General features: G+C 38.4%; 1 protein-coding gene across 12 annotated transcripts in view; it reads left to right on the plus strand.

Moving 5' to 3' along the window:
• KPNA1 (karyopherin subunit alpha 1) overlaps positions 1-25,731 on the plus strand; it is a 62,820-nt gene that overhangs the window by 15,612 nt on the left and 21,477 nt on the right. For all 12 annotated transcript variants that reach the window (XR_008576161.1, XR_008576174.1, XR_008576182.1 and 9 more), the window contains 6 exons: positions 3,578-3,709; positions 8,821-8,909; positions 11,096-11,195; positions 12,184-12,347; positions 13,524-13,602; positions 16,111-16,236. Coding sequence is in view for 4 of the 12 variants with exons in the window: in XM_054818795.1 (XP_054674770.1) it covers positions 3,578-3,709; positions 8,821-8,909; positions 11,096-11,195; positions 12,184-12,347; positions 13,524-13,602; positions 16,111-16,236 (690 nt within the window). In the remaining 8 variants the exon portion in view is untranslated. The remainder of the gene's footprint in view (positions 1-3,577; positions 3,710-8,820; positions 8,910-11,095; positions 11,196-12,183; positions 12,348-13,523; positions 13,603-16,110; positions 16,237-25,731) is intronic.

Raw genomic sequence — 25,731 nt, forward strand, 5'->3', positions numbered from 1 at the left:
TGTAACAAAAACAAAATTGGAAATGTGGACCTTGACAAATGAAAAGCTATTAAACTCTAGGGGTTTTTTGTACTAATTGGAAACAGTTTTAAGTCTTTATAATTATGACTTAGATTTTTGATTAAATTAAAAAAACCTTGGAATTAGAATTACAATTCACAATGATAAACATAGAAGCCTTAGAATTCGCTTGGTTTGGTTTGAAAAACTAAATTGTGTCTGCTACAGTGGGGCTAAATTTATGTGGACTTGCTTCTTGGAGCTTTGTCTTATTTCCAGCTGTCCTTTTTTCTGGTCAGAGTTCGTTCTTCTGGCCTGGTAGAAAGTGAAAGAAAATTTACCATCTAGTAAAAAAAAAAAAAATGTTCACAGGTAAGCATTAAATACAATATATAGATTAGAATCAATGTTCTTTCAAAATGCATAAGGCAACAAGTTTATTAATGCTATGTGAAATCCAGATTTTGGTGAGTGGTGATATGTAAAAAATTGATACTTTTTTTTCTTGCATATTAGGGAATTACTTTTCAAATTGACAACTGCAGAATTCCAAAAGTCTGTTAGCTACTTTTGAGGAGTCTGTGGACAGTAACTAAGAGTATCAGATGTAAGCCAGTTCATTGGTTTGCAACTCCAGCGGAAAGTCTGTAAGCGATCTGATATAAAAAAAAAAAATTTGAATGCCTTTTATTACTTATAGGGCCTCTAGCATGGAAGCCTAAAACAAGCAGATAAAGGGAAACAAGCTTCTAATATTTGAAGGAGATACTTAAATAGGAAGGGAAAATAAGGGTAGAGGATAATTCATCAAATGCAGATACATCTCTGATTTAAAAAAACTTTGAAAGCTATTGTATGTTGAATCAAATTCTCATGACCTTACTGGTATAACATACATTGTATTGATTTTTACATGGAAATAGCAAAAATCAGTCAAAGCTGAAACTTCTAAGCTTATCCTAAAGAGTTTGTAATGAAGTATTGAAAATAAAAACCCAAGTACTTGATACTCCATTCCAACTGGTTATTTTTCCTTCATCTTGCCAAATCTGTCTGCCTGCTTGGCAACTCAGGGTCTGCATATTTTTTTTTTTCTGTGATCAGTTAGGAAGTTCTTCCTGACCTCACTTTAATATTTGTTTTTACTCTGTCAGTGTTTTCAAAAGTGTTCCTTGGCACAAGCATAGATTTTTGGGCTTCCTATTCTAGGCATTCCTGACTCTAGCCTAGCTGTAGAAGGAAATTATTTTCAATTCATTCTGGACACACTGAATTTTTTTTTCTCAGTAGCTACTTGTATGCTGGATTGAATGTGGAAACTCTTCCATGCTACTGAACGTGGAACTTTATGTGACTTTATGCTCCATTTTTCTTGAAAAACTGAACTTCTAGTATCAGTGGTAGGAAGGTGTAATTTGTCTGGAATTCCTCTCTCCATTTTTTGCTCAAGCGATTTCAAGACTTAAAAAAGCTTCCCTCTTCTCCATGATCACTTAAAGCATATGCAAACCAGTAAATTTGTCTCATTTGCAAAATCTTTCTGAGATGGAGAGACAAATAATAAAAAAAGAACAGTACCAAACAGATATAAAGATCATCCCTTGGATGAGGTTTTCTTCCTGTCAATTAACTTTAATTATCATAAAGTATTTTGTTTTTCTGTCCTTTGCTGTTTGCACGTGGCTGTTCCTTAGTTTATACATCCTGGAGCATCAGATGTCCACAGTGGAGAGGAGGAGAAGCTGTTACTCAGCTAACCTTTCTGTAACTCATACCATCTGAAATGTTAAGTGGTGCTCACACAAGGGCATCATCTAATTCGCCCTTACCTCTAGGTAGATGTTGAGAAGAGCTCAGTTTAACAGAACTTCGTTCCACAGAAGATGGGGAGATCTTATGACTAGCTCATAATCAAAACTTATTTTATAAATAGTTGAAGTGCAGGATTGAGCAAGGAGAAGTACCTGCTATTTGGTCTTAAATTTGATTAATCTGTTTATACATAGTGTTTCTTCTCTGTTATGGGTATATGACTGGAGAGAATGTGAATCTGAGTTGTAAATAGTCTAACCTGGTGGCATCCATTAGGAAGCCAAAGGACAAGTTCTAAAATATGAGTAAGAAACCTCTGTAGTTGAAAGATGACTAATAATCTTGTTACACTGTATCACAAAACACTGGATACTTCAGGGAAAGTAAAATTACAGGAAAGCAAGTACATTTTATGTTGGCTTTAAGCTCTGGCCTGAACGTTTTGCTTCTAGTTCATTAATGATGTGTCTTACAGTTTTGACATGTGTTTCTGCTTTATTGCAGCCTGTACTCTTTGTGTATTACAATGATGTATTTTGGAATTGTTTATCCTGATTGCATCTTACCAGAACATACTTTCTCCTTTAGTTGGTCAAAAGGGCAGGATTAATTGTATTTTTAAAATGGAATTATTGACACTTAAAAATTAAAAGCCTTACAAGACTAGGCTTAATTGTTCTTATTTCAGGCCCATTTCAGGATTCTGTGCGTCTCCTTAGCAGGAGTTGCTTTTGTGATTAAATCCTAAATACAATTCCTTGCTACTCTTCAGAGATAGCTAGTCTTGGAAGGTATATCGGGATTCTCATTGGAATACTGCTGGATCAACATCAGTTTAATAAACTTCATTAGTAATGTCGAAATCGGTCATTTATAGCATACGACTTACCATTTTTATTGTTCATTCATTTTTGCCTTTTCATTCAACTTTTAGCAGTCTTTTTGTTGTCTGGATTCTGGATGTATCTGATAGGATTTAAATTTGCTAGTGTAGTGTAACCATTTTTGGACTGAAAAGCATGCAGAAATCTACCAAAGTTTAGATTTCTAGAAGCTATATTTTCTGAGGTCTGTATCAGGTAGTGTTAAAATTTGCATTTCAGCTTAAAAAGTTAATGCTTTCACACATTGAGATTAAAAGAAAAATAAATTATAAAAACAGTTAAATAAAAAGATGTGAAGTGTTAATTCAGGATCTCAGTTTTACTTCAAGTCTTGAATAAAAACATCATACACTAATAACTCTTGGCAGCAGTACTGATCACCAGAGTTGGAGAGAAGTACTTTGCTGTAGTTGCAGGATTGTGATCACAAAGGGTTTTTTGGAAATCCCCTTTCCTTTTTTTTTTTTAATGGCTTTTGTTTGCTGTATATCCATCAAGTTTTGTCAATCAATGTCTCTTCAGGGATCTTCAGGAATATCATTGCTGATTCAGTGAATGCAGGTATCAGATGTCTTCTGGGAAGACTAATTTTTTCTGTATAGGTTCTTAGCCTGTAAGCAAAGGCAGTAGAACAGACCAAAGGTAATATAATTGCATAACAAAAAATATTTGAAAAGCCACAGAAAACCTGATCTTGCTCTCATAAGGAATGTCTGCAAATTTTGATTTTGAGTCTTCCTTTGCAAATTGTCTGTGTTAATTAGTAATATCTCATGCTTTCCCTACACCAATTCTTTCTGTCTTTAAAAGACATTTAGTCTTCATTTTTTGTGTGGTGCAGAAGGCTCCTAGTAAACTTTCATTTGTATTTGGTTTTCCAGTTTGAAGCTGCATGGGTGCTGACAAATATTGCCTCGGGAAATTCCCTTCAGACTCGAATAGTGATCCAAGCAGGAGCCGTCCCCATCTTCATAGAGCTGCTTAGTTCGGAGTTTGAAGACGTACAGGAACAGGTAAAGATTAAGAGTGGTGTTAAGGTTTTTGTGTGTTTATGTGGTGGTTTGGGAGGTTGGTGGTGGTTTTCTTGTCTTTTTTCCCCTTCTTGTCTTTTTTCCCCTTCTTGTCTTTTTTCCCCGTTTTCTTTTTCGTTTGTGCGGGTTTTTTCCTTCCCCAAAAAGGAACAAGGCTATCCTGTAAGAAAGCCTTCAGAGGAAATGTGGTGTTTGGCAGTTTTGCACAAGAGTGCCTTTTTACCTAGTATGTCTTAAGATGTCTAAGCAAGCTTTGTATTTTTCTTTTCCTGGAAGTGATATATTTAACCACAGCCAATGGGGTAATGCATTTTGATCTCTAATGGGTTAATATTTTTCTGTGTATTGAGGAATTCAAGAAGCCTTGTTTAAAAAAATTGCTTTAGAGATGGAAAGTTCATGCTTGTTTCTCCTGAAGATAAAGCATGAGTGGAAATTATAGTTTGTCCTCTGCAGAGAAAATGATAGTTTGTTCTCTATGTTCCTTAGAGTAGGTTAATGTTCTTTAAGGCCCAAAGGGATCAGTGTAAAGCACAGACCAAACATTTGACTCAGTAATTTCTGCATGAGGTCCATAACTTGTGTTTGAACAAGGATGTATTTCAAACATATAATCTTGCTTTGAAGACTTGGGATGATGAAATATTAATCATGTTAACAAATAGATTTTCAGTTAATCTTAATCCTGAATTGAAAGTATGTACCTTTACCATACAAATTTGACTAGCTTTGGGTCCAGGTATTTGCTTTTGTTTCATTGTCTACTCAATTAGTAAGAGTAAACTCTCTGGTTTTTTCCTCTGTAACTTAAGCTTTTCTTGAGCAAATGAAATTAAGCTCTGAATTCTCATTATGAGGGTATTTCTGTGGTGGTTGGCTTTGTGTTTGTGTTTTTTTTTTTTTTTCTGGTGACCCTTTTCTGAATATTTCTTTGTTTCAATATCTTTTTGTGGTGGTGAAATTACAAGCACTGGATATTCCAGTAGTGCTGTTCCAGCAATGCTGTTTGCAGAAATAATATCTCATTTTCATTTCTCTTTGATACTTTGGTGTGTAAATATCCAAGATGTCTTTGTGGACGCTTTACCACAGAAGCTGGCTGTGAGCTCAGGTTAAGCTGATTATCCAATATGATCCATTGTTCTTTTCAGAGTCACTGGCATCCAGGGTTCAGTTCTCCATCCTGCAAGTGTGACCTCTATTCTCTGTTCCTAGATGTCTGACCTTGCATTTGGCTGTATTGAGATGCATGACTGGAGGAGTCCCGACTCATAAGCATTGGATTGCTTTGTGTAACTTGCCTTTCTTTCTTATAGCTGGCTCAGAATGTACCACCTGTACTTAAGGTTGCCTAACATTTTCCACAAGACAGATTTTTTTTTTCTAGTTGCTTATAGCTTTCCAGTTCTTCCACTCTGCAACTTTCCAATTTCAATGGCTTATTTCAGGCTGAATTATTTTGGAAAATATTTTAAGAGAAACTTAATTCAGGTGCTTGAGAAAATTATATTAGAGGAAATAAGGGGTTTTTTTGTCCATTTTTTTAGCTTTCTTTGAGGAAATGAGTCTGTTGTTGCAGAAACTAGAAGCGTGCTAGGGAGCATGCCAAAATGGCAGATAGATGCCATGTTCTGCCCATGTGAAAATCCATCTGGACTTAGCTATGTGATGCTTTTTAGAGTTTGGGTTTTTTGGGGTTGAAACTGGTGGCATTACTTTCCAAATTCGACCATCACTTAAACAGTGCTGTTCCTGCAGTATGATTGGTGCATTGATGTGGTAAGGGCTACTCCATTTTTTTTGCTGCTCATGATCTTCTGTGCAAGAGCTGACTTGGTTTTTTTATTAGGTTGTTGTTACCATCCCTGCAGATGTTCAGAGAGCAGGTGGGAAGAGCGAACCTGTTTAGAATGAGTTGTGCAGCCTTCAGCCTTAAGATGTATGAATTAACAGAAGAGTTTAGGGGCCACAGTTAAGTAGTTTATCTGTCTTCTTCCCCCTCTGCCTCCTAATAAACCGCTGACATGTTAAAGTTCAGATTGCAGGCAGAGTGGGTTATAATCACTGGAAAATATTTTTCTATGAAATTCAGGTGCTGAATCCATGATGTCTTTGTTACCAGTAAGTCTTAAATACCAGTTACGAATTGCTCTGTAGTAAGCTGTAGTAAAGGAAAATGTACCACTGCAAAGTGTTACCTACACCTTTCCATGGTGCTGCAGGTCTAGAGTTGCAGCCCTGCTCACAGCTGACTTTGGGTTTAAAGCAGGCCAACATAAAAAAAAAAAAAAAAAATCTGTTTTTTCTGACAGCTTTAAAAAAAACCAACCACCAAACACTTCACCATAATATCTATTAAAACAAAAATTAAAAGCGTTAAGCACTTAAACATTAGCTTTTGTACCTCTGCAATACAGGATAGCATTAGTACACGATTGCATAGTATTTTTCCAGATGACTCTCATCTTATTTAGTGTATGTACAGATTGTTGCCCTGGTAACAAATCAGTGGGTAGTAAAGGAGGCTTTTATTTGTCACACTGTGGCCCTGTTTGTTAAACTTGGAGCACATTGTAGTGAATGAAGGACAGAGAAAAAGATGCTTACGATTAAGGCAGTTGCAGGTTTCTGAGATAAATCTATCTACTGCTTAGTGTCTGATGCTGGACAGTTTGCTTATTTCAGTTTTCAGTACAGTGATACTAGCTTTGTGTTTTCTGAATCCTCAATGTGAAATGTTTGCATTTAGTTTTGTATTTGAGGACAACTCAGCATTTTTGCAAGTGACTTTCGTCTGTGTTTTGAGCAGATCTGAGCTTCTCAAGCTGGATTTCTGAAACTGGAAGATATTTGGCCATAATTTTCTCCCTTCTAAAATGATGATTCTTCCCTCACAGTAGTACTGTGAGGATTATTATTTGTAAGCAACTCTTCCTACGTTTGTAACAAATTACAAAAATACAGGAAAATACAGAAAATATAACTACATGTTCAGGGCAGATGGGCCAGAAGCTAGTCCTACAACCATATAGTAAAGGATGAAGAGAAAAAGAAATACTGAAGGCTGTGTTTAGTAAGCCATTCTTTGTGCTAAGTGGGTGTGGTGGGTGGACCCAGGCTGGAGACCAGGTGCCCACCAAAGCTGCTCTGTCACTCCCCTCCTCAGCTGCACAGGGGGAGAAAATATAACAAAAGGCTCGTGGGTTAAGATAAGGACAGGGAGAGATGACTCACCAATTACTGTCACAGGCAAGCTAGACTCAACTCAGGAAAATTAATTTAATTTATTACCAATCAAATCAGAGTAGGATAATGAGAAATAAACCCTAAATCTTAAAACACGTCCCCCCACCCTTCCCTTCTTCCCAGGCTCAACTTCACTCCCAGTTTCTCTGCCTCCTCCCCCTAACCAGGGACGGGGAATGGGGGTTGTGGTCAGTTCATCACATGTTGTCTCTGCTGCTCCTTCCTCCTCAGGGGGAGGACTCCTCACACTCTTCCCCTGCTCCAGCATGGGGTCCCTCCCATGGGAGACAGTCCTCCACCAACTTCTCCAACGTGAGTCCTTCCCATGGGCTGCAGTTCTTCACGCACTGCTCCAGTGTGGGTCCCTTCCATGGGGTGCAGACCTTCAGGAACAGACTGCTCCAGTGTGGGTCCCCCACAGGGTCACAAGTCCTGCCAGAAAACCTGCTCCAGCGTGGGCTCCTCTCTCCATGGGGACACAGGTCTTGCCAGGAGCCTGCTCCAGCACGGGCTTCCCATGGGGTCACAGCCTCCTTTAGGTGCATCCATCTGCTCTGGTGTGGGGTCCTCCATGGGCTGCAGGGGGACAGCCTGCCTCACCATGGTCTTCTTTAGGGGCTGCAGGGGAATCTCTGCTCTGGTGCCTGGAGCACCTCCTCCCCCTCCTTCTGCACTGACCTTGGTGTCTGCAGAGCTGTTTCTCTCACACCTTCTCACTCCTTTCTCTGCCTGTAATTGCTCCTGATGTGTGTGTCCCTTCCCCCCACCTCCTTCCTAACTCTGTTATCCGAGAGGCACTACCACCTTTGCTGATGGGCTTGGCCTTGGCCAGCAGTGGGTCTGTCTTGGAGCCGGCTGGCATTGGCTCTGTCAGACATGGGGGAATCTTCTAGCAGCTTCTCACAGAAAGCCACCCCTGTAGCTCCCCCTCACTACCAAGACCTTGCCACGCAAACCCAATACAACTTCGTATAGACTTTTAATTTCTTTCAGTTATAGCTCTCATACTAATGGAGAGTGATATCAAAACCACCACTTGACCCAAACATATAAATCAAAACCAATTAAATCTTTATTTCTCATCATATTACAGAAGATGGATTTCATGCTGCTTTGATTATCTTCTGGTGTTTTAGGTCTTTTATTCTCAAAATGAAGGGTTATAGTAGTATTCGTGTCCAAGGGAGAAAATACCTGTCCTTGCATTTTTGTCATGCATATGTCTAAGAAGCAATGCTGGTTCTGTCTTGTATAATTTTCTCTTAAAAGTTATATGCCAATGCCCATCTGAAATCTTTGATTCTGAATATTGGTTTATCTTGTATTTAGAGTCTTATTTTCATCTTACTGGGTGTCAGCATTCTTAATATGACTATGTAAACAAAGCATGCTTTTATGGCTTCTTAGGAAATACTAATATGGGCTGTTCTACACAAACATTTTTGGGTAGATACAAACTTGCTTGACCTGTGCTATGAACCGTCTGGACTTGAACCAACCCTGAACCCGGAGGAAAGTAGAATTAGTACGTTACTAAGCCTGAGAAGATAAGCTCATCTCCTATACTATGGACAGGGCAAGGTTATGTCTGCCTGCAAAGTCTTTGGAGACATACATGTTGGCTGTTTTGGTATTCGTCTTAGATCTCTGTAAATATTCCTGAATTGTATAATAAGCTTGGACATATATATATATATATATATACTCAAACCAGAATGCATTCATTCCTCTTTTGTATATTGTCCAGGATCTAACAGTGAGAACAGAGTATCTCCCACTCTAATACATACACTGAAGTGGCTGAATTGTGAGAATGAAAGCAATTACTGTTCTGTTTTTCATTGCAGGCAGTATGGGCTCTTGGCAACATTGCTGGAGACAGCACTATGTGCAGAGACTATGTATTGGACTGTAATATCCTGCCCCCTTTATTGCAGTAAGTCTGTTTTAATATGTTTTCCAGAATTTTGCTTGGGTGTCTGATAAGACTGAAGTTTGTTTTTTTGCCTTGAAGAATAATAAATATTTTTATTGTGGACTAATCAGACTTTTTAACGGGGGCTCCTAAACTACATTTTGTAGTGGAGCTAAAATGGAAACGTGTTTAGGAGCAGCTAAGCTGGAACTATTTTCTTCTACAGAGTGGGTGGATGTCTAGGCTTATTATAGAGTCATAGAATAATTTAAGTTGAAAGGCACCTCTGGAGGTCATCTAGTCTAACCCTCTCTTCATAGCAGGTGAGATCAGATTAGATGGCTCAATTACTTAACCAGTCAAATTTGGAACATCAAAGGTAGATTCCATAACCACCTGGACCAACCTTTTACAGTATTTGACCATGGCATGGTAAAAACCAATGCTCTGATATCTAATAAAAATTTTTTATGTTTTACCTTGTGACAGTTGCCTTTTGTCCTGTCACTACGCATCTTTGAGTAGGATTTGGCTTCCTCTTTTCTATATCCACCTGTTAAACTGTTGTAGGCAGCGTTTAGATGTCCCCTTACACAGTCTCTTTGTAACGCTGAACGTATCCGGGTCTCTAACCCTCTCATAGTGTGTCATTTCTCTAGTCTGCTAATTATCTTGATGGTCCTCTGCTGAAGGACCATATTATTGCTGCAACAGTGACACCATCTTGTGTTAGAATCACAGAATCATAGAATGGTTTGGGTTGGAAGGGACCTTAAAGATCATCTAGTTCCAACCCCCCTGCCATGGGCAGGGACACCCTCCACTAGACCAGGTTGCCCAAAGCACCATCCAGCCTGGCCTTGAACACTTCCAGGGAGGAGCATCCACAGCTTCTCTGGGCAACCTGTTCCAGTGCCTCACCACCCTCACAGTGAAGAATTTTTTCCTAACTCCTAATCTAAATCTACTGTCTTTTAGTTTAAAGCCATTACCCCTTGTCCTATCACTACACTGCCTGATAAACACTCCCTCTCCATCTTCCCTGTAGGCCCCCTTCAGGTACTGTTGTCATATCCAAATTAGGATTACTTAGTCTCTGTCCTCTGCAAACTCTGTTTGTAGCAGTGAAATTTTCCAGTGCTCTCATAAAGACACTGGTACAATGTGGGATGGCTATGAGAAAAAGAAACTGAGTTGTTACAGTTGTGAAAAAAACAGGTCTTGCCTTACTGCATTCCTCCTAGGCCAAAGAGCACTATGGCTAGTCATTTCTAAGCTGTGAGGAAAATGCCTTGTTTAGAGGCTTTACTCTGTGTTTGACCTAATTAACCAACTCCAGAGACATCTTTGTCAGTGCTAGGGTTGATCTCAGATAAGGGGACACACAGTGTACCAGTGGCTGATGTGGCTTTGGTGTGTGAGAGAGCAGTTTTGGTATGCAGATCTCATGAAGGTGTCAGTATTACAGTTCATCACATCATTGGGCTTCCTGCGTCTTATGGAGCAGAAGCTGAACCCTGCATCTGGTGTGTGGATGCCACCCCTTAACAACTACAGGAAGAGATTAGTTTGGGGTGGTCTGTAGAATCGTGTTCTAATAAGAACGCAGCAGGCAAGGCTCTCATATGCTGGGACTGGAGCCAGTGTGCACAGAAAGTCTGTGAACTGTGCTTGCTGTGAGATACATGACTGTCTGGAATGTTTGAGAAACCCTAAACCTTATTGTAAGCATTTTCTGAGGGAAAATTTTGTTCTACTTTACTAGTGAGCTTCACACACGAAAGTGTAAAATCTGACACTGACATAAAAATGCAGTTCAGTGAGGAGAGTATTCTCCAAAACTACCTGCCCATCCTTCCACTTAATTTTGTCACAGTTCCTGCACCTTTTGAATGTTAATCTGCCACATTAGTATCTAAGGAATTAAATGGAGATACTTTTAGGATAAGGGTTTTTGTTCTTGTTGGGATACTAGGATTCACGTGTCTAGCATGTATGTCAGTATCCAGCCATCGAGCATGATTTTTCTTAGGATGTATTTTTTACAGAAAACAAATTTAGCATATTTTGACCTGGTGTAAGTAAAAATGTAGGCCTGAGTGTATTTTAATGATTCATGCAGTTGACCCTACAGAGTTGCCTGGCTTTGATTTATTTATTTTTTTTTAAAAGCAAAGGTTGGATTTTTTTTGTTTTGTTTGTTTTAGATTGCTTTCAAAACAGAATCGTCTCACTATGACCCGAAATGCTGTATGGGCTCTATCCAACCTCTGCAGAGGGAAAAATCCTCCACCAGATTTTGCCAAGGTAAGAAATGTTTGAAAGGAAATGTGTTTGTGAGGTGGTGGTATCCAAATAAGAAATAAGGGTGCTGAAGCTTAAACTAAATAGCAGAAATATTTCAGAATGTCTTTGAAACAATGCATGAGCTTCTTACAAATGATGTTTTTGAATGTATTTAGTCCTTTAGGCAGGTGTTCACAACTATTATTTTGATATCGTTGTCTCCTAGCTTTTTGTTACTGTTCCTGTACTGGAGATGACCATCCCACAGCAGAACAAAATTCTGTACATCTTGGCTGCTGTAGTGCAAAGTATGGCACATCTTAGTGGACAAGTATGAGTTTAAGTTGCCAAACATTGTACCGTAGAGGCTGAAGAATTCTCATAGTGCTTTTCTGCTGACATGCTCCTCCATACTTGTGTGGCTACAGCCCTGCACAGAAGTGCTACCTACGCCTGGAGCACCTCTCCTGTGAGGACAGGCTGAGAGAGTTGGGATTGTTCAGCCTGGAGAAAAGAAGGCTCTGGGGAGATCTAATTGCGGCTTACCAGTACCTGAAGGGGGCCTACAGGAAAGATGGTGAGGGGCTGTTTATCAGGGAGTGTAGTGACAGGACAAGGGGTAATGGGTTTAAGCTGAAGGAAGGTTGATTTAGATTAGATGTTAGAAAGAAATTCTTTACTGTGAGAGTGGTGAGGCACTGGCACAGGTTGCCCAGAGAGGTTGTGGAGGCCCCATCCCTGGAAGTGTTTAAGGCCAGGTTGGATGGGGCTTTGGGCAACAGGGTCTAGTGGAGGGTGTCCCTGCCCACAGCAGGGGGGTTGGAACTAGATGATCTTTAAGGTCCCTTCCCACCCAAACCATTCTATGATTCTAAATATTCTGAGTATTGAACCTTGAGATGCCAGTGCCTAGTCCTATAAAGTCACATACAAAATTAACTGACATGCTACTAGCTCTTCTGGCCCTTTTAATTGCACAATATGTGTATCTCCTCTTAATGTCTTACAGGTTTCGCCTTGTCTTAGTGTGCTTTCCTGGCTGCTCTTTGTCAATGATACAGATGTATTAGCTGATGCCTGCTGGGCTTTGTCCTATTTGTCTGATGGCCCCAATGATAAAATCCAGGCTGTGATCGATGCAGGAGTATGCAGAAGACTTGTGGAATTGCTGATGTAAGAAATTTATTCTGAGCAAATGTACTATCCGCTCTTTTCTCTAAAATCAAGGTTCTGGCAATAGGGAGTTTAATTAGATATGTCTTGAAATGTAGTAATTTCCAAAAAGCAAGATTTGAGTTTTAATTTTACCTGTGTTCAATATTCTGTATTTGTCATGAGTAACAGAAACAATGGAACTTCTCTTGTACTCATTTTGCTATTTCTTAAAAGATTTTTTTCCTGCACCTAACAGCTACATTTTTGTAAAATTGATAATATATATTGGAATTTTCTCTGTGCCATTGAGGTCCATGTTATAATTACCTGCCAATGAAATTGCCGAACGATATCAAAGGTAGACATGTAAGAAATAGTAAAACTTACTAGAATTGACAGTACAAGGGACTTGAAATGTAAATAATTTTCTAAATCCTTACTGTACAAGAATATACATACGCTTTGGTCAGTAAAGTGTAGCTCTAGGAGTTGGGGTCAGGGAGACTGGCCTTGTTCCAAGCCATTTCTTCAGGTCTAAGGGAAGGACATGGAGCATTTAGTTACCTAAGAACAAGAAATAATGGTTTTCAGTGATGTAAATAAAAAAGATTATTAAGGCTTTTAAGATTAAAGCAAATTTGATGCTGGATTAATGAGTAGAATCTATTGCCTAAGGTACCTTTTTATAAAGAAGTGTTTTAATTTGAGAAAAAAAATCCTTACCTCACCCTTCCTATTCTAATCCTGATTTAACAATGATTGGGGAATGCATATGATGACAGAAGATGTTCAAACAGCTGTATGGGGACATGGCTGCATTAAACACACAGCTTCTGTCGATGTTCCTCTGTCTCATTCTCTGCCTTTGTGTGTGCTGCATTAAGTGTGTTTTATAGTTAAAACTGATTACTTTTTTCTCCCAAGGATGCCTATACTCTGAAGTGCTTATATTCTTTTGATCTTATATTTTATTTTTCTGCTGCTGAATGATATCTAGAGACCTAAATATTTAGAAACCCTGTAAAGAGTTACCATTAGTTTAAAATCAAAGAGTGTTTCGATTCAGATAGTGAGAGTTAAATCAGGTTTAGCAGGGAAGATTTCCCCCGGCTGGTGGATGTTCCTTCCTTGAGGATGTACAGATGGAGACACTTCAGGATGGTTAACGCTTAGATCTTTCCTTGGTAATTTTAGGCACAATGACTACAAAGTTGTATCTCCTGCCTTACGAGCTGTTGGGAACATTGTCACAGGAGATGATATCCAGACCCAGGTATGTATTCACTTTCTCTTGTGTTGTACTGCAGTTCATCTTTCTGTTGGTTCTGGTAACCTATTCACAAGCACCTCCTTGTTCCTTTTGAAGTTTGAAAGCAAAGGATTGATGACACTAGTTGCCTCAAAACATGTGGTTTTCATAGTTTTTCTGTTTGGTCCTGAACTGCTGGGGATTCTTGTATAGCTGTGTCTGGGATTTGTGTATAACTGTGCAATACCTTTTGAGGTTTTTGGGTGGTTGGGTGGTTGGTTTTGCGTTTTTTCTGGCTTGTTTAAAGCAAATCTGCCTTTTAGGCTGAATCTGAATGATGTATTGTGATAGGGCCATTGAAGGCCTGTCACATTTGATGCTGTTGGCAGTCTATGATGAATATACCAAAAAAGAGTGTCTGGTCAGATTTTGGATAATATGTAACTGTGTCTGGGCACATGCTTGGAGAAGTATTGGTAGGAGGCAGTGACTTCCACCACTGTATTGGAATTAAACAGGGAGCCAGGAAACTTGATGCTTCAGAGATGCTAGGTTGTCATCCTGCTGCTTGGTACGTTTTGCAAGAGACAGCAGCTCCCATCAGTTTCTAAAATCTGTGGAAGCAGAGAGTCTGTGCCTTGCATACGTATGTTACCTGTGATCTACTGGCTGGTGACAATCTCATTCAAAGCATTAAATTACTTCTTCTTCCATGTAAATAATGCTGATGTTAAAATCCAGGTTCCTAACCTTGAGGCTTCTTTCTTTCAATGCGTGGGGTTTTTTGGGGGTTTGTTTGTTTTCTTTTTGTATAAATGTATCCTTTGGAATTCTGTAGTTCTGTGACAAAGAGATTAGAGAAAGATGTTAGGAGCAGCAGGACACTGAATATCTTGTCACTAGTGCTGGAGGAGGTTAACATGATTTTTTGATTGTTACAAATTTTTTTCTGTAGCTGAATTGCATAGGCTTTCTTGTATTTTCTCAGGGGCTTTTGTTTTGCAGATCAGTCAGACGAATGAGGTGCATTTTGTGGTTTCATAGTTTCATTTAAAATAAAACAACAAGGGATCACTAAATCACTTGTAATGCAGGTCATTAAATACTGCCTGAATCTTAGATTTCAGTTCAAGAAAATGTTAAAACATTTCTGTTGCACACAATTTTAGTCAAGAGGAGTATACTATAAGCATTCCTAAAATTCTAGAGAACTGCTTAAGTAGGATAGTTTGATAGTTCTGCCTGCAGATTGTGCTGTATGCTAAAGAGGGGTCCAGAACGCATATAAAAATCCTTCATGTGATGGAGAAGGAAGAGCTCAGCTTTGACAGTTGATATGTTTCTGAACATGTCAGCAACGTACAGGACAGTTGCCTGAAAACTACAGCCTCAGAGCACAAACCTGCTTTTTCTTTAGGTCTGATTTCCAGATCAGTTAACAATTGCCAGTGCTTGGAGATGGCCGGAACCATAGACAGTGTGTGTGCCAGTAGATACATGACAAAATCCTGAACCATAACCTTTGCTTTTTTTAATCTTAATTTGGAATGGAAAGGTTTTAGCAGTATGTATGGAGTCAGAGAGAGAGATGAGCAAGGGAATTCAGATTCCAAGATCAGAAGTCATCACCATGATTCAGTTTGACACTCTCATCTTTTTGACCTCCACAAACAGACTAAAATTTTTTCATAAAATTCTGTACCACACCGTCTTTCTAGCCTGCCTGCTTTACCATACAAGGCAAAACTACCATGGTTCTTGGTAGGCTCTTCTAATTTTTTATTTACTTGTAAGAAGTTGCAATTTTTTTTTAATTTCTTTAATATTTCAGTCATTGAACCTTCTTGTGCCCTTTCCAGAGGGTCAAAAAGCCCTTCACTATCAAACATTACATAATCAGGTATTCTGTCTTGTAACATACCTGTTCTGGGGCATTTTCTCTTTAACTTTAGGCACCTAGAATTTTGGAAATGCAGATTTTCTTGCAACTTTCTGCTCTGTACAGTTGCAATTTTTAACAATTCTTTTTAATAACAATTGCCCATTCATAATATCATTGGACACAACACTGGCAACAGTCTTCCCCACTGTGCCAGCTGATGCAGAAAGCAGGAGTAATTGGAGCTTCCAGGTATACAAAAATATAGAAAACAAGAATACAGGAAAACACTGTCATCAGTATTTGTAACATCATTTTTGTTTGGTTATAATGGCCTTAATATTTTCTTGTGTTCAGGTCATTCTGAAATCATAATGAGGGCATGATCTCTTATCTGAATTACTCAGTTATTTTGCTCATTAGCTTTCCTGCATATAAAATACAAACATTTATTTCTTACTTCTTACTCTATTTTTTTGTTTTGTTTTGGGGTTTTTGTTGGTGGGAGTTTTCCCTCCCCTTAACTTTTTGGAATCATCTGATGGGATATGCTTTACAGATTTTGAAGACATTATATTCCTTATTCCTGAGATTCTTTATCCTAAATTTCCTTGAAGGTGTGGTTTGTTTATTTCTATTTCTTTTGTATTCAGGTAATTCTGAATTGTTCAGCCCTGCAGAGTTTACTGCACTTGCTAAGCAGCCCAAAAGAATCTATCAAAAAGGAAGCATGCTGGACAATATCTAATATAACAGCTGGAAACAGAGCCCAGATCCAGGTAACCTTTTCAGCTACGATCAGTAATCTTTGTCTTGCAGGCTAGAAGAAACATATATTAGACGATATACTGTTTTTTGTATATAAAGTGCATATTTGTGTGTATACACAGTTGTAGATTTATAATTACATATAAGCAGAAGTATATTATAGGTTCTGAGGATAATTAGAATATTTCTGTGGCCCAGTCATCTCTCAAATTAAAATGAAAATTATTTAATTTTATAATCATCTACAGATTATAAAAGGGGAGAGATGGTCATGCTAGTAGAGAATGACAAGATGAGGCTAAGATCAAGAAAACCTTGTTTTAAGTAATTTGCTTCATGCCTTTGACAATCACTAAGATACAGAAATTCTCAAGTAAGAAAGAAGTAAGCTACAAACTTTGCGAATCAAATAACTTTACAAGTTTCTTAATTTCACCACCAGATACGGACACCTACATTGTAAAATACTTTCTTTATTCCTGTTTATATTTTCTTATAATTCCTGATACAGGCAGTTGTGCTTAACCACATCTAAAATTGCTTTTTATTAAACTGAACAATAATGGAGGATGTCTAACATATTGCGTTGGGATGCGTCGGTCCTGCTTACACCATATTTTTAAATCCTTTCATGTTAAGCAGTAACACACAGAAGCAAATGAAAGTCTCACTCCCTTGTGTCAGTCTTTACAATTAGGCCTCCAAAAGACCACATCTTTGTTCTGAGTCTGGGCTTAGTGTCAGCCATCAGGAAGGAGTCCCAGGACTTATCTCCAGATGATATAAATGAGAGATTGACCATCTCCTCTGCAGAGAAATCTTTTTCTTTGACCAGATAAAGGAGAAACTGCTAAATATTTTTTTTTCCCCTGGTCGTGGAGTTTTTTCAGAACAGCTATACTAGGGGATTATTTTGCTTGGCTTTCAAGGACAATTCCTCATTCCTTCTCTTTTTCAGAAGTGATGGAAAAACAGATTATAGTGAAACCAGGCTTCATCTGATAAATATGCAAGGTTTCCTTCAAAGCAGTTGAATGAAAGTCTCATCATGTAAATCAAATTTAATTCTTCTGAAGTTACATTTCTCAATGCTCTTCTCCCTCACTGGATACAGAATTTTCAGAGATTGCAGAGGATGCATGGAAGTCCAGTTGGAGATATCTATTCTTTGAGGAACAGAAATAAAGAGCAGAAATATTAGACATTAGAAACATTCATCTCGGTAACCACGCAGAAACAATGCATGTTTGCACAGAAAGTAAATCAAATCCCATAATACGTTGGCAAAAGTGGCCAAGGAGTACTACTTTCCTCGATATCCTTCTCCTTGGAAGGCAGCCTGACATTTGCTGGTCTTATATCTGATAGCTCTGAATTATTCATTCTATACGGTAAGAATGAGCATGAAGTGGTTAACCCTCTTCACCCAAGGGATAGAATTACTTCTCTTTTGCAGAAAACTTTTTGCAAGAGATTGTAAAAAGGCTGTGTGTTTTTCCTGAGGAAAAAGTGTATTATATCCTTCGCAGCTAGTGCTTGCAATCTTTTGGTTATACATTCTCCCTTACAGAGAACATTCAGCTGCTGAAGGGGTAGCGAAAAGGCTTAATACCTTGAATGATCTTCATCTTGAAAAGCACAGGAAATAAAGTTAATACTTTTCTGGAAGATAACTCAGTTTCTGCTAAGCTTCCTGGAATTAAAAGCCGAGTGCTCATCTAACTTCAGAGATGCTTATGTTAGGAAATGAGTAGGCAAGAAAACAAAACTTACAAAGGCAGAAAGCGGTGTAGGTCCTTCTTGTCTGATGTGAGAACATGACAAAGATGGAAGTGGAACTGTGAGCAAAGAAACCTCCTATAGTTCTATTTGCTCCGGCTTTCTCAGTCAAGATTTTACTTTTACCACTGAAGATCATGTTTTTTCTCAGATATAGAGAACGATAGGGTTACTTAATCTAATCTTGGTAGAGCTCCAAGAATTCTGATTCTGCCTTTATTGTGGCTTGTGTGTTAATCTGTGGATTAGCTGAATTTCTAACACAAAGTGCTGCGTAAAATCAGCAACTGTACCACTTTTTTTCCTGCATCAGCAATTGTAATTGCTGTGCAATTAGCAGTGCAAAGAAGGTAATTACTGCTGCTTGTACTAAGGTAAAAATGGTTTTGCCTTTGCTTTTCTTGCAGTGAAGAATCTTTTGGCTGCTTTATCCATGCTGCTACCACCTTAGAAACAGGGAGGAGCAGTATTTTCTCTCTAGAAGGCCATTTCTCTGCGGAACAATCCAGCCCAATACATTTTCTTAACTTTGTGGTTTTCCCCAAGTCTGTCTGAGAGTTGCTTCAGGATGCACAATCATATAGGAATGCTGCAGACTTAGGAAAAAGAACTTGAAAAAATCAGATATCCAAACAAGTCATTTCATAAAGAAATAAGTATCAGAAGTGGCAATAGAAAGTAAAGTTTGTTATTAGAGCATTTTTTCAAAACTTCAGGATCTCTATTTTCATATTCTTGATCAAGTGAAGATACAGTTGTGAAGAGTCCTAGAGGTAACTTAAATTCTAGTGCACTAGAAGCTATTTCAATAGTGTATTCACTTTTGTGACTTCTACATAAGTATTCACTGTACTACACGGTCCTGTTCAAGTGAAGGAGTAAGTGCCTGTCCTTGTTTGTACAGTATTCTTACACCTGGTATCCACTGCTGAGACACGTAAAAGTAAGGCTTTAGGCAGAGAGTCTTAACTATACCCTTGGTAGTCCTCAGTCTTCTAAACTGTTGTCACATCTTTATTTGAAAACAAGTAAGGATAAAATAATCTCTCCTTTGTTAAAACAAAATTTGCCTAATCTACCTAAACAAAATTGTTAGGTACATCTATGCATATGTGTGTTTAGTAGTTTTTAAAAGTTTTGGTTTATACCACCAGTTTAGATCAGCCCCCTTTCTACTGAGAACAGATTAGAATTGCTTTGTGACTTGGAGAGGTGAGGTGGGAAGGCAGGGAGAGGGAATTTAATGCTATGAGCCATTAATATTGCACCTTCATTTCTAGCAGGCGATTCTTTAAAGTACAAAAAACCCCTTTAACTCGGCATAGAAAAATAGCTGTTGTGGTTGTGTGGGTAGAAGCTTGCTTTCTCTTGCATCAAGAAAACACAGTGTCAATCAAATGACCAAAATACATGTAGATTTAAAAGAATCCAGCTTAAAGCAGCTGCCTTAAGATATTTCACAGACAAGGTTGGAAGCATGTTAATGCATTACTCAAGTCCAGGGAAAAAAATGAGAAGCAGCTTCTCAAAAGTGAAAGCTATAGGTCATTTAAGAATCTCTCAGGCCCCATTCAGAGTAATTGAGCTGCCTTTGAACTCTGAGCATACACACGCTGTATAGTGAAACACCGACTGCCCTAAGTGCATACCCAATTTAATCTATGCTGGTAGTTATAAAAATGAGATAACAAAAAATAGGGTTTCTGATTCTGAGCAGGAGATAATGATCCTGGTAATTACAACATATTGCAAATCATGAGCCTTAGATTTTTGGAACTGCAGAAGGAGGCCCGTTACAGGAAAGTTGTGAAGTAAAGGACATTGGAGAATGTTTGCCAACATGGTTGATAGGAGATCTCGAGGCCACTGTTTCTTGGAAGTAAAATTGGCCATTGCAGGTGTAATTGCAATGATTATGTCATGTTGAAAGGAAAGGCTCATCACAGATGTGTAACAAATTTCAGAAAGGCTCTAATTCTTTAATTTCTAGTCTCAACCTAGAGAATGTCATGTGAAATACAAGGTGTGATGAAACCTCCTTTCAGCTCCAGAGCTGATATGTCTGCTTTTCTGAGAAAACTTCTCTTAGCTATTACTTCAGACAACTCCTACTCAATCTCAAAATCATTGTAAACATTTGAGCTGAAAACCACTACAAAATAATTTCTGAAGTTGGAAAATGCTGTTTGGTAAAGTGTTTCTTGAAGGTGGTCATATGCTAAAATGGAGAATAAAAGCTTAGGCTGTTCTCAGTAGCTGTGAGGACAAAGGTTAATTCCCATCAAGGAAGAATATCTGAGTTAACTAAGTTCATAGATGAACCTATTTCATCTGTGAGTTGAGGTATTTTTTTCTTTCTCTTAATTAATTTCACATTGTGATGAATTAAAACATTACTTCTTGAGAATTGGCCTTCCTTACAGAAGGAATTCTAAAATACTAGATGCAGCTCTAAACTAAATAATTTTCTTTTCCTTTCTCCCCACTCCCTCCAGATTGCTTGATAGTTCCTACTAGAGGTCATAGACTGTAGCCAGATCTAGTCCAGTCTCTATGATACTAACTGGATTTTGAACATGCACAGTCTTTAGCCAGAAACCAGACAATAATTTCAGCACATGGTAATTTTTCTCCTGAAAGTTAAATGTCTACCGGGCATAGTAAACCACATTATTGCAAGTTTCCAGCTGATCCTAATTAGTGGGTTGTTGCTCCAGAGCAGTTGGGATGTTAGAATACTATAGAAACTTTGGGTAGTGCTCAAGCCATAATCTAGCCATCCCTTCTGCACACCAAGAGGAAAATTAAATATTGCGGTAAATCTAATAGGTATTTTATCTAACTGATATTAACAGACAGAGCTATATTTAGTGTTTTTTAAGATTGCATTGGGTTACACTTCTTCCATCCACCCACTCTAAAGTATAGAAATATAAAGTTAGAGGGAAGGACTTCTATATTCATTTCCACTTTCATACTGCCTACGATGCTGTTCGGTAGCACACTCCAAAGGCTTTCACCGCCATTTCTAAAAGACAAGACAGCAGCCTATCACCATTAGATTTGCACTCAAACATAGTCAAGTAAACTCTTTCTAGTGTTAAGGCAATATAAGTTAGCATGCATGAAATGTGTGAAAGTAAGCACTGAACTTTCTTTTGTAACTAATATTAAATCACAGGAGGTTTGTTCCCCCCCCCCCCAAAGGTGGAAGTGAAAGCCTTTCAGAGTGTGTTATCAACAGTGCCTAGGCAACAGGAAAGCATGGTGGAATACAGCAGTCTTTCCCCTCTTTATTTCTGTGCTTTTAAGGTTTGGGTTGGATATGTATATCCTGATGCAGTCATGATTGTCACTAAGTATAGTTTTTGTTTGTTAATTTCCTAGTTTGTATACAGCTTTGCTGTACTTCAGTGGATAGCTTCCCCAGTCAGGGAGAAGGGGAACTACATCTTCCTGGGAGTCAGAAGGAGAACTACACAGCTGAAGCTAATTCCTGACTGTCGACCCTTCTGAAGGGTATGAAAGGCTATCACATACCTCAGAAAATGCTCTGTGTCTAACTTCGCAACCTGTTGAAAAGCTATGAAAGGCAGTACATCAGACACAATCATCCATATCTGACAGTGAAGACATCATAGGAGTTCTCTCGTGTTGACAGGTTAAGAAACTTATAACTTTTTTTCTAATATACCTTAAATTCTCACAAGAACATCTGGAAAACTGAGTATGGCTAGGCACAATAGCAACAGGATCTGTGCCATATTTTTCCTTCTTTAGGGTTTCCTGTCCTTGCTGAAATGTGACGTGGGCAAGTGTAGCAAATGATACATCGTCTGTTGGTTTTTAAAATTCTAGAATGGAATACATTTTTACAAATTGGGGTAAAGATATAAGCTGAGAATTGTCAGAGGCTCTACTCTGAAAAGACCATGGTGGGGCTGGGGACAGAGAAAAGGAATAACATGATTCACACGAAAAGCTGTGATTTACACAGGCAATCTGTGTATCAAATTACTTATATTTAAGTGTGTTTGCTTTATGGCGTAGTTTACACCAGTGGTCTAAAATCTTCGTGTACTGTTTGTGGTGGCAGGACTTGAAAAAGTCTCTCAATTAGGAGCAAAATACAGCCTTGCAGACAAAGTCATATTTGATTGAGGATCAGCCAAAGTCAAAGATTAATAATTTCCAGGTTTAAGTTTGTGTTTAAGTACAAAAATCTGTTTTCAGGCTTCTGTATATGGTGAATCTCATACATCATACCACATTGAGGGCAGCAGAGCTAGAATACCTTTAATTCCTTTATCCTGCCTGAAAACCTCAGCCGTCAGTGATATATATTGTGATATTTTTTTGTAGGACAGACCCTGTAAGCTGGATACACCTCAACAAGGTGGTCTTTATTGTAGCGCAGATTCTTCCTGACAGCAGTAGCAACCTTGTGTAAACTGGCAAGAAGTTTGCTTTACACACAGTTTGGAGTCTATAGGCTTAGATGTCTGTGTCAACAACATAAAAGTGCATTAGAACTGAGATCTGAAGTGCTTCCTTCCTGGCTCTCAGATGGCAATGGTTTTGTACTTGTGCCATGTTAAGTAGCTTTGGCTTACAAATATTTGCTATGTTATTTAAAAAGCAGTTGTAAATTGAATGAGTAAACAAGGTAACTGGAACACAAGTAACTGAGAAGCCTCTATGAACTGAAGTTTCCAGCCAGGAGGAGATCATAGCAGTAGGGCTGTATTCACAGCTGCCAGCTAGGGTGGTGACTGTAATCTTGATTTGTTACAGGTAATGAGAGAGCTTGCAGGAGCAGAAGAGTCATGTAAGACTTGGTTGCTTTCACATTTGTGTGATGAATCACATGTTGACACATGATGCCAACACTTGCATACTAAATGTATACGTGTATTTTTGCATACTATAAGTGATTTATTTGTGGGAACCCAAAGGGGGAAAAGCAAATTCACTTGGTATTGACCAGCTCAAAATACTCATTTCCTATACTACTGCTGAAGACCTGCTGCCTGACAGTGGCTACAATGTATTTAGATTCAACATCCATGCAGCTTTAATAAAACTCTGAAAATTCATTTTTCTATCTAGCTTTACTCTTTAAAGAATCAAATACTATAAAGTGAAGAAGCTCGATTAAAATTAAAAAAAAAAAAATGTTTCTAAGAGACAGGCAACCGTCGTGGAGGGCCACAGCACAGGGATATTTAAAAAAAAAATGAAAAAACAAGCACAAAAAAGTTGACACTCCAAACGTGAGGGCCAGATTTGCTGAAGGACTGAGCATTACAATTCAGTTCTATCTCAAATTAAATTTGAAAATGCAGATTTCAATTAAAATTCAGTTTCCCGAAAGACTCGTAGTTACAAGTCAAGATGGAGTTCAGTTCTAACAAATCCGAACAGATGCAGTTGGGCAAAAATTTCAGTGTTAGTTTAATGTATGAAAAGGTGGGCTCTGGATTACTTATTATGCAGAAAAGAGATTTCTGATGTATTTTGAAGATACCACCTCAGTGCCTAGTAGTAGCAGCCTAAAACCAATGAGAGTGTTAGAAATCATCAGAAAAGGGATAAAAAAAGCAAAAGGGGAATCCTTGTTCTAGTAGAAATCTTCATTGTTGCCCTGAATGTAGATCCGTCTTCAGGGGATATGGTGGGAGTGGGTGGTAAGGAAGGACCATAAAATGTCAACTGGGTTCCATATGAGGAACAGCTTCGTAGACTGTGAGACAGGCGAAGGGAGTTGTGGCAGAATGCTGTAGAAACATGAGTGACATCTGATAAGGTGAACAAGGAATGATTGTCTTGATTTTTGAGCAAGATCCTTGAAGAACGAGGTGTCAGAGAGATCACTTGGTGCTGTGTTTAGGACAAACAAGCACATACCTTCTCATAGAGGTGTAGTCTAACTGGAACTCATTGCTGCAACTGTGAATACTTAAAAAGGAGAAAAAGAAAAATAAACATGACTAGAGTGTACACTTTCTTGTGCATCTGCTGTTGACTGCTGTTGGAAGCAGGATGTTAGTGTTTTGTTCTTGCATGCAAGCAGAAGAGTGATTTGGATAGGAAAAATCCATATAAAACTGCTAAAAATGATACAGGTTTTGCAGTGTTTCTTTAAGCTTTGGTTACCCTGTTGGCCTGCTGTTATACTCCTTGAAAAATTCAGGTCACATTTAGAGGGCATAAACATGAGTGTTGCAATGCATCAACTGCTCAAAAAGAATGTTTAAACATCCTTTACTTTATGGCACGTATGAGGCAGTTGCCCACTATTTTCATGAATGACCAAGGCACTTTTCATTTTTCAAGGAATAGTGGAACATTGAACAGGTGACAGAGTGAGATCTGCAGTAGTTTGTACATTAGTCCTTAGTTTACAACTCGAATTTTTTCATTTCCTTTTTATTTCTTTCACACGATTTAAAGTTCTTGTTGAACTGAAATCCCTTAACTATGTTCATTTTGTTTGAAAGCTATGCTTATCTTGAGCATTTTGTATGCTCTACATTACTTTAGTCTTCAAAACACTTCCACGTCAGGCACACACAGTATCGTAATGCTAAAAAAGTAAAGTAATTTGAATTAACACTTTATAACTCCTCAGAAGTTTTAAGTACCTCATCCTGCCACAGTCCTTTAGGGTTTTGCTCTGAGGTTTGCTTTTCTTCAAGAATAAACCAAAACCAAATTCTATTTCAGTAGTTTACTGTTTTATCACTTAGAAGGAATTTAACTGAAAGGGAGACACGGCCTGTTTCCACAATAGCTGTTGTTCCCACATAAAATCTCGTAGAGCTAGGGATCCTTAGGCACTCTAAGTTTGCTTTCAAGAGTAACTGCTGTGGGCAAGGCTGCAAGACATGGGTTGTAAATAATAGATGCTGCTAGCACTTTCTCTGTATTAATGCTTTATTGTTTCCACCCTTGTTGAGCTTAACTGGACTTTTGAAATCTAATGAAGATATCAAGGTTAAAGAAACTATTTTCTGATGTAGTTAATGTATATTTAAAAAAAAAAATCTAAGCTCTGAGAGTTTCAACTGTCAACAGACTGCTAGTTGAAAAACTTTGCTGTACTACAGAGGGACAGTGAAGTACCTTTAACTGGCACTCATGCTAGGGTGAGGTGGTGACAACACTTACATTGCATGTGGAGCAGTAGGAAACATAAAAATGTAGTGACTGATAATGCGCTTCTCTCTCAAGCCCAGTCTCTTTCAGTGAAGTGCCTTATGAGAGGCTGCAATTCATCGTGGTGCTTTAACCTGTTCTGCTTGGGTAAAGATAGCCAACTTCACTGTAGAGCAGAAAGTAAACAAGGTGCTTGTAGCCTTTTGTACAATAGAATAAGAAATAGAAATAAATAGAAATAAGGAGAATTAGAAATAAGAGCACTCACCCAGGAGATGTGAGATCTGGATTCCATTCCTTCTGAAAAGGTTCAGGGGCACATTTCTCCACTCTGAGAAGAGTAATTTTACCCTCCATTGCATTAAGGCAAAGAGTTCTAAATTGATTGAGCCAGAAGGAAAACAATAACAATCTTTTGGGATTCTCCCACTTGCTGCCCTCCCATTGCTAGTTCCCTTTGTTCTGGAATTCTCCTACTATTTCACAAGTTTAAATTGAAACATTTTAAGGTAACTTTTTTGTTTTGGCATTAAGAAGGCTTGAAGTATGTTACTGCCTGTCAGCGAAGA

The sequence above is a fragment of the Grus americana genome, chromosome 1, assembly GCF_028858705.1.
Source record: "Grus americana isolate bGruAme1 chromosome 1, bGruAme1.mat, whole genome shotgun sequence".
In the NCBI taxonomy this organism is placed as follows: domain Eukaryota; kingdom Metazoa; phylum Chordata; class Aves; order Gruiformes; family Gruidae; genus Grus; species Grus americana.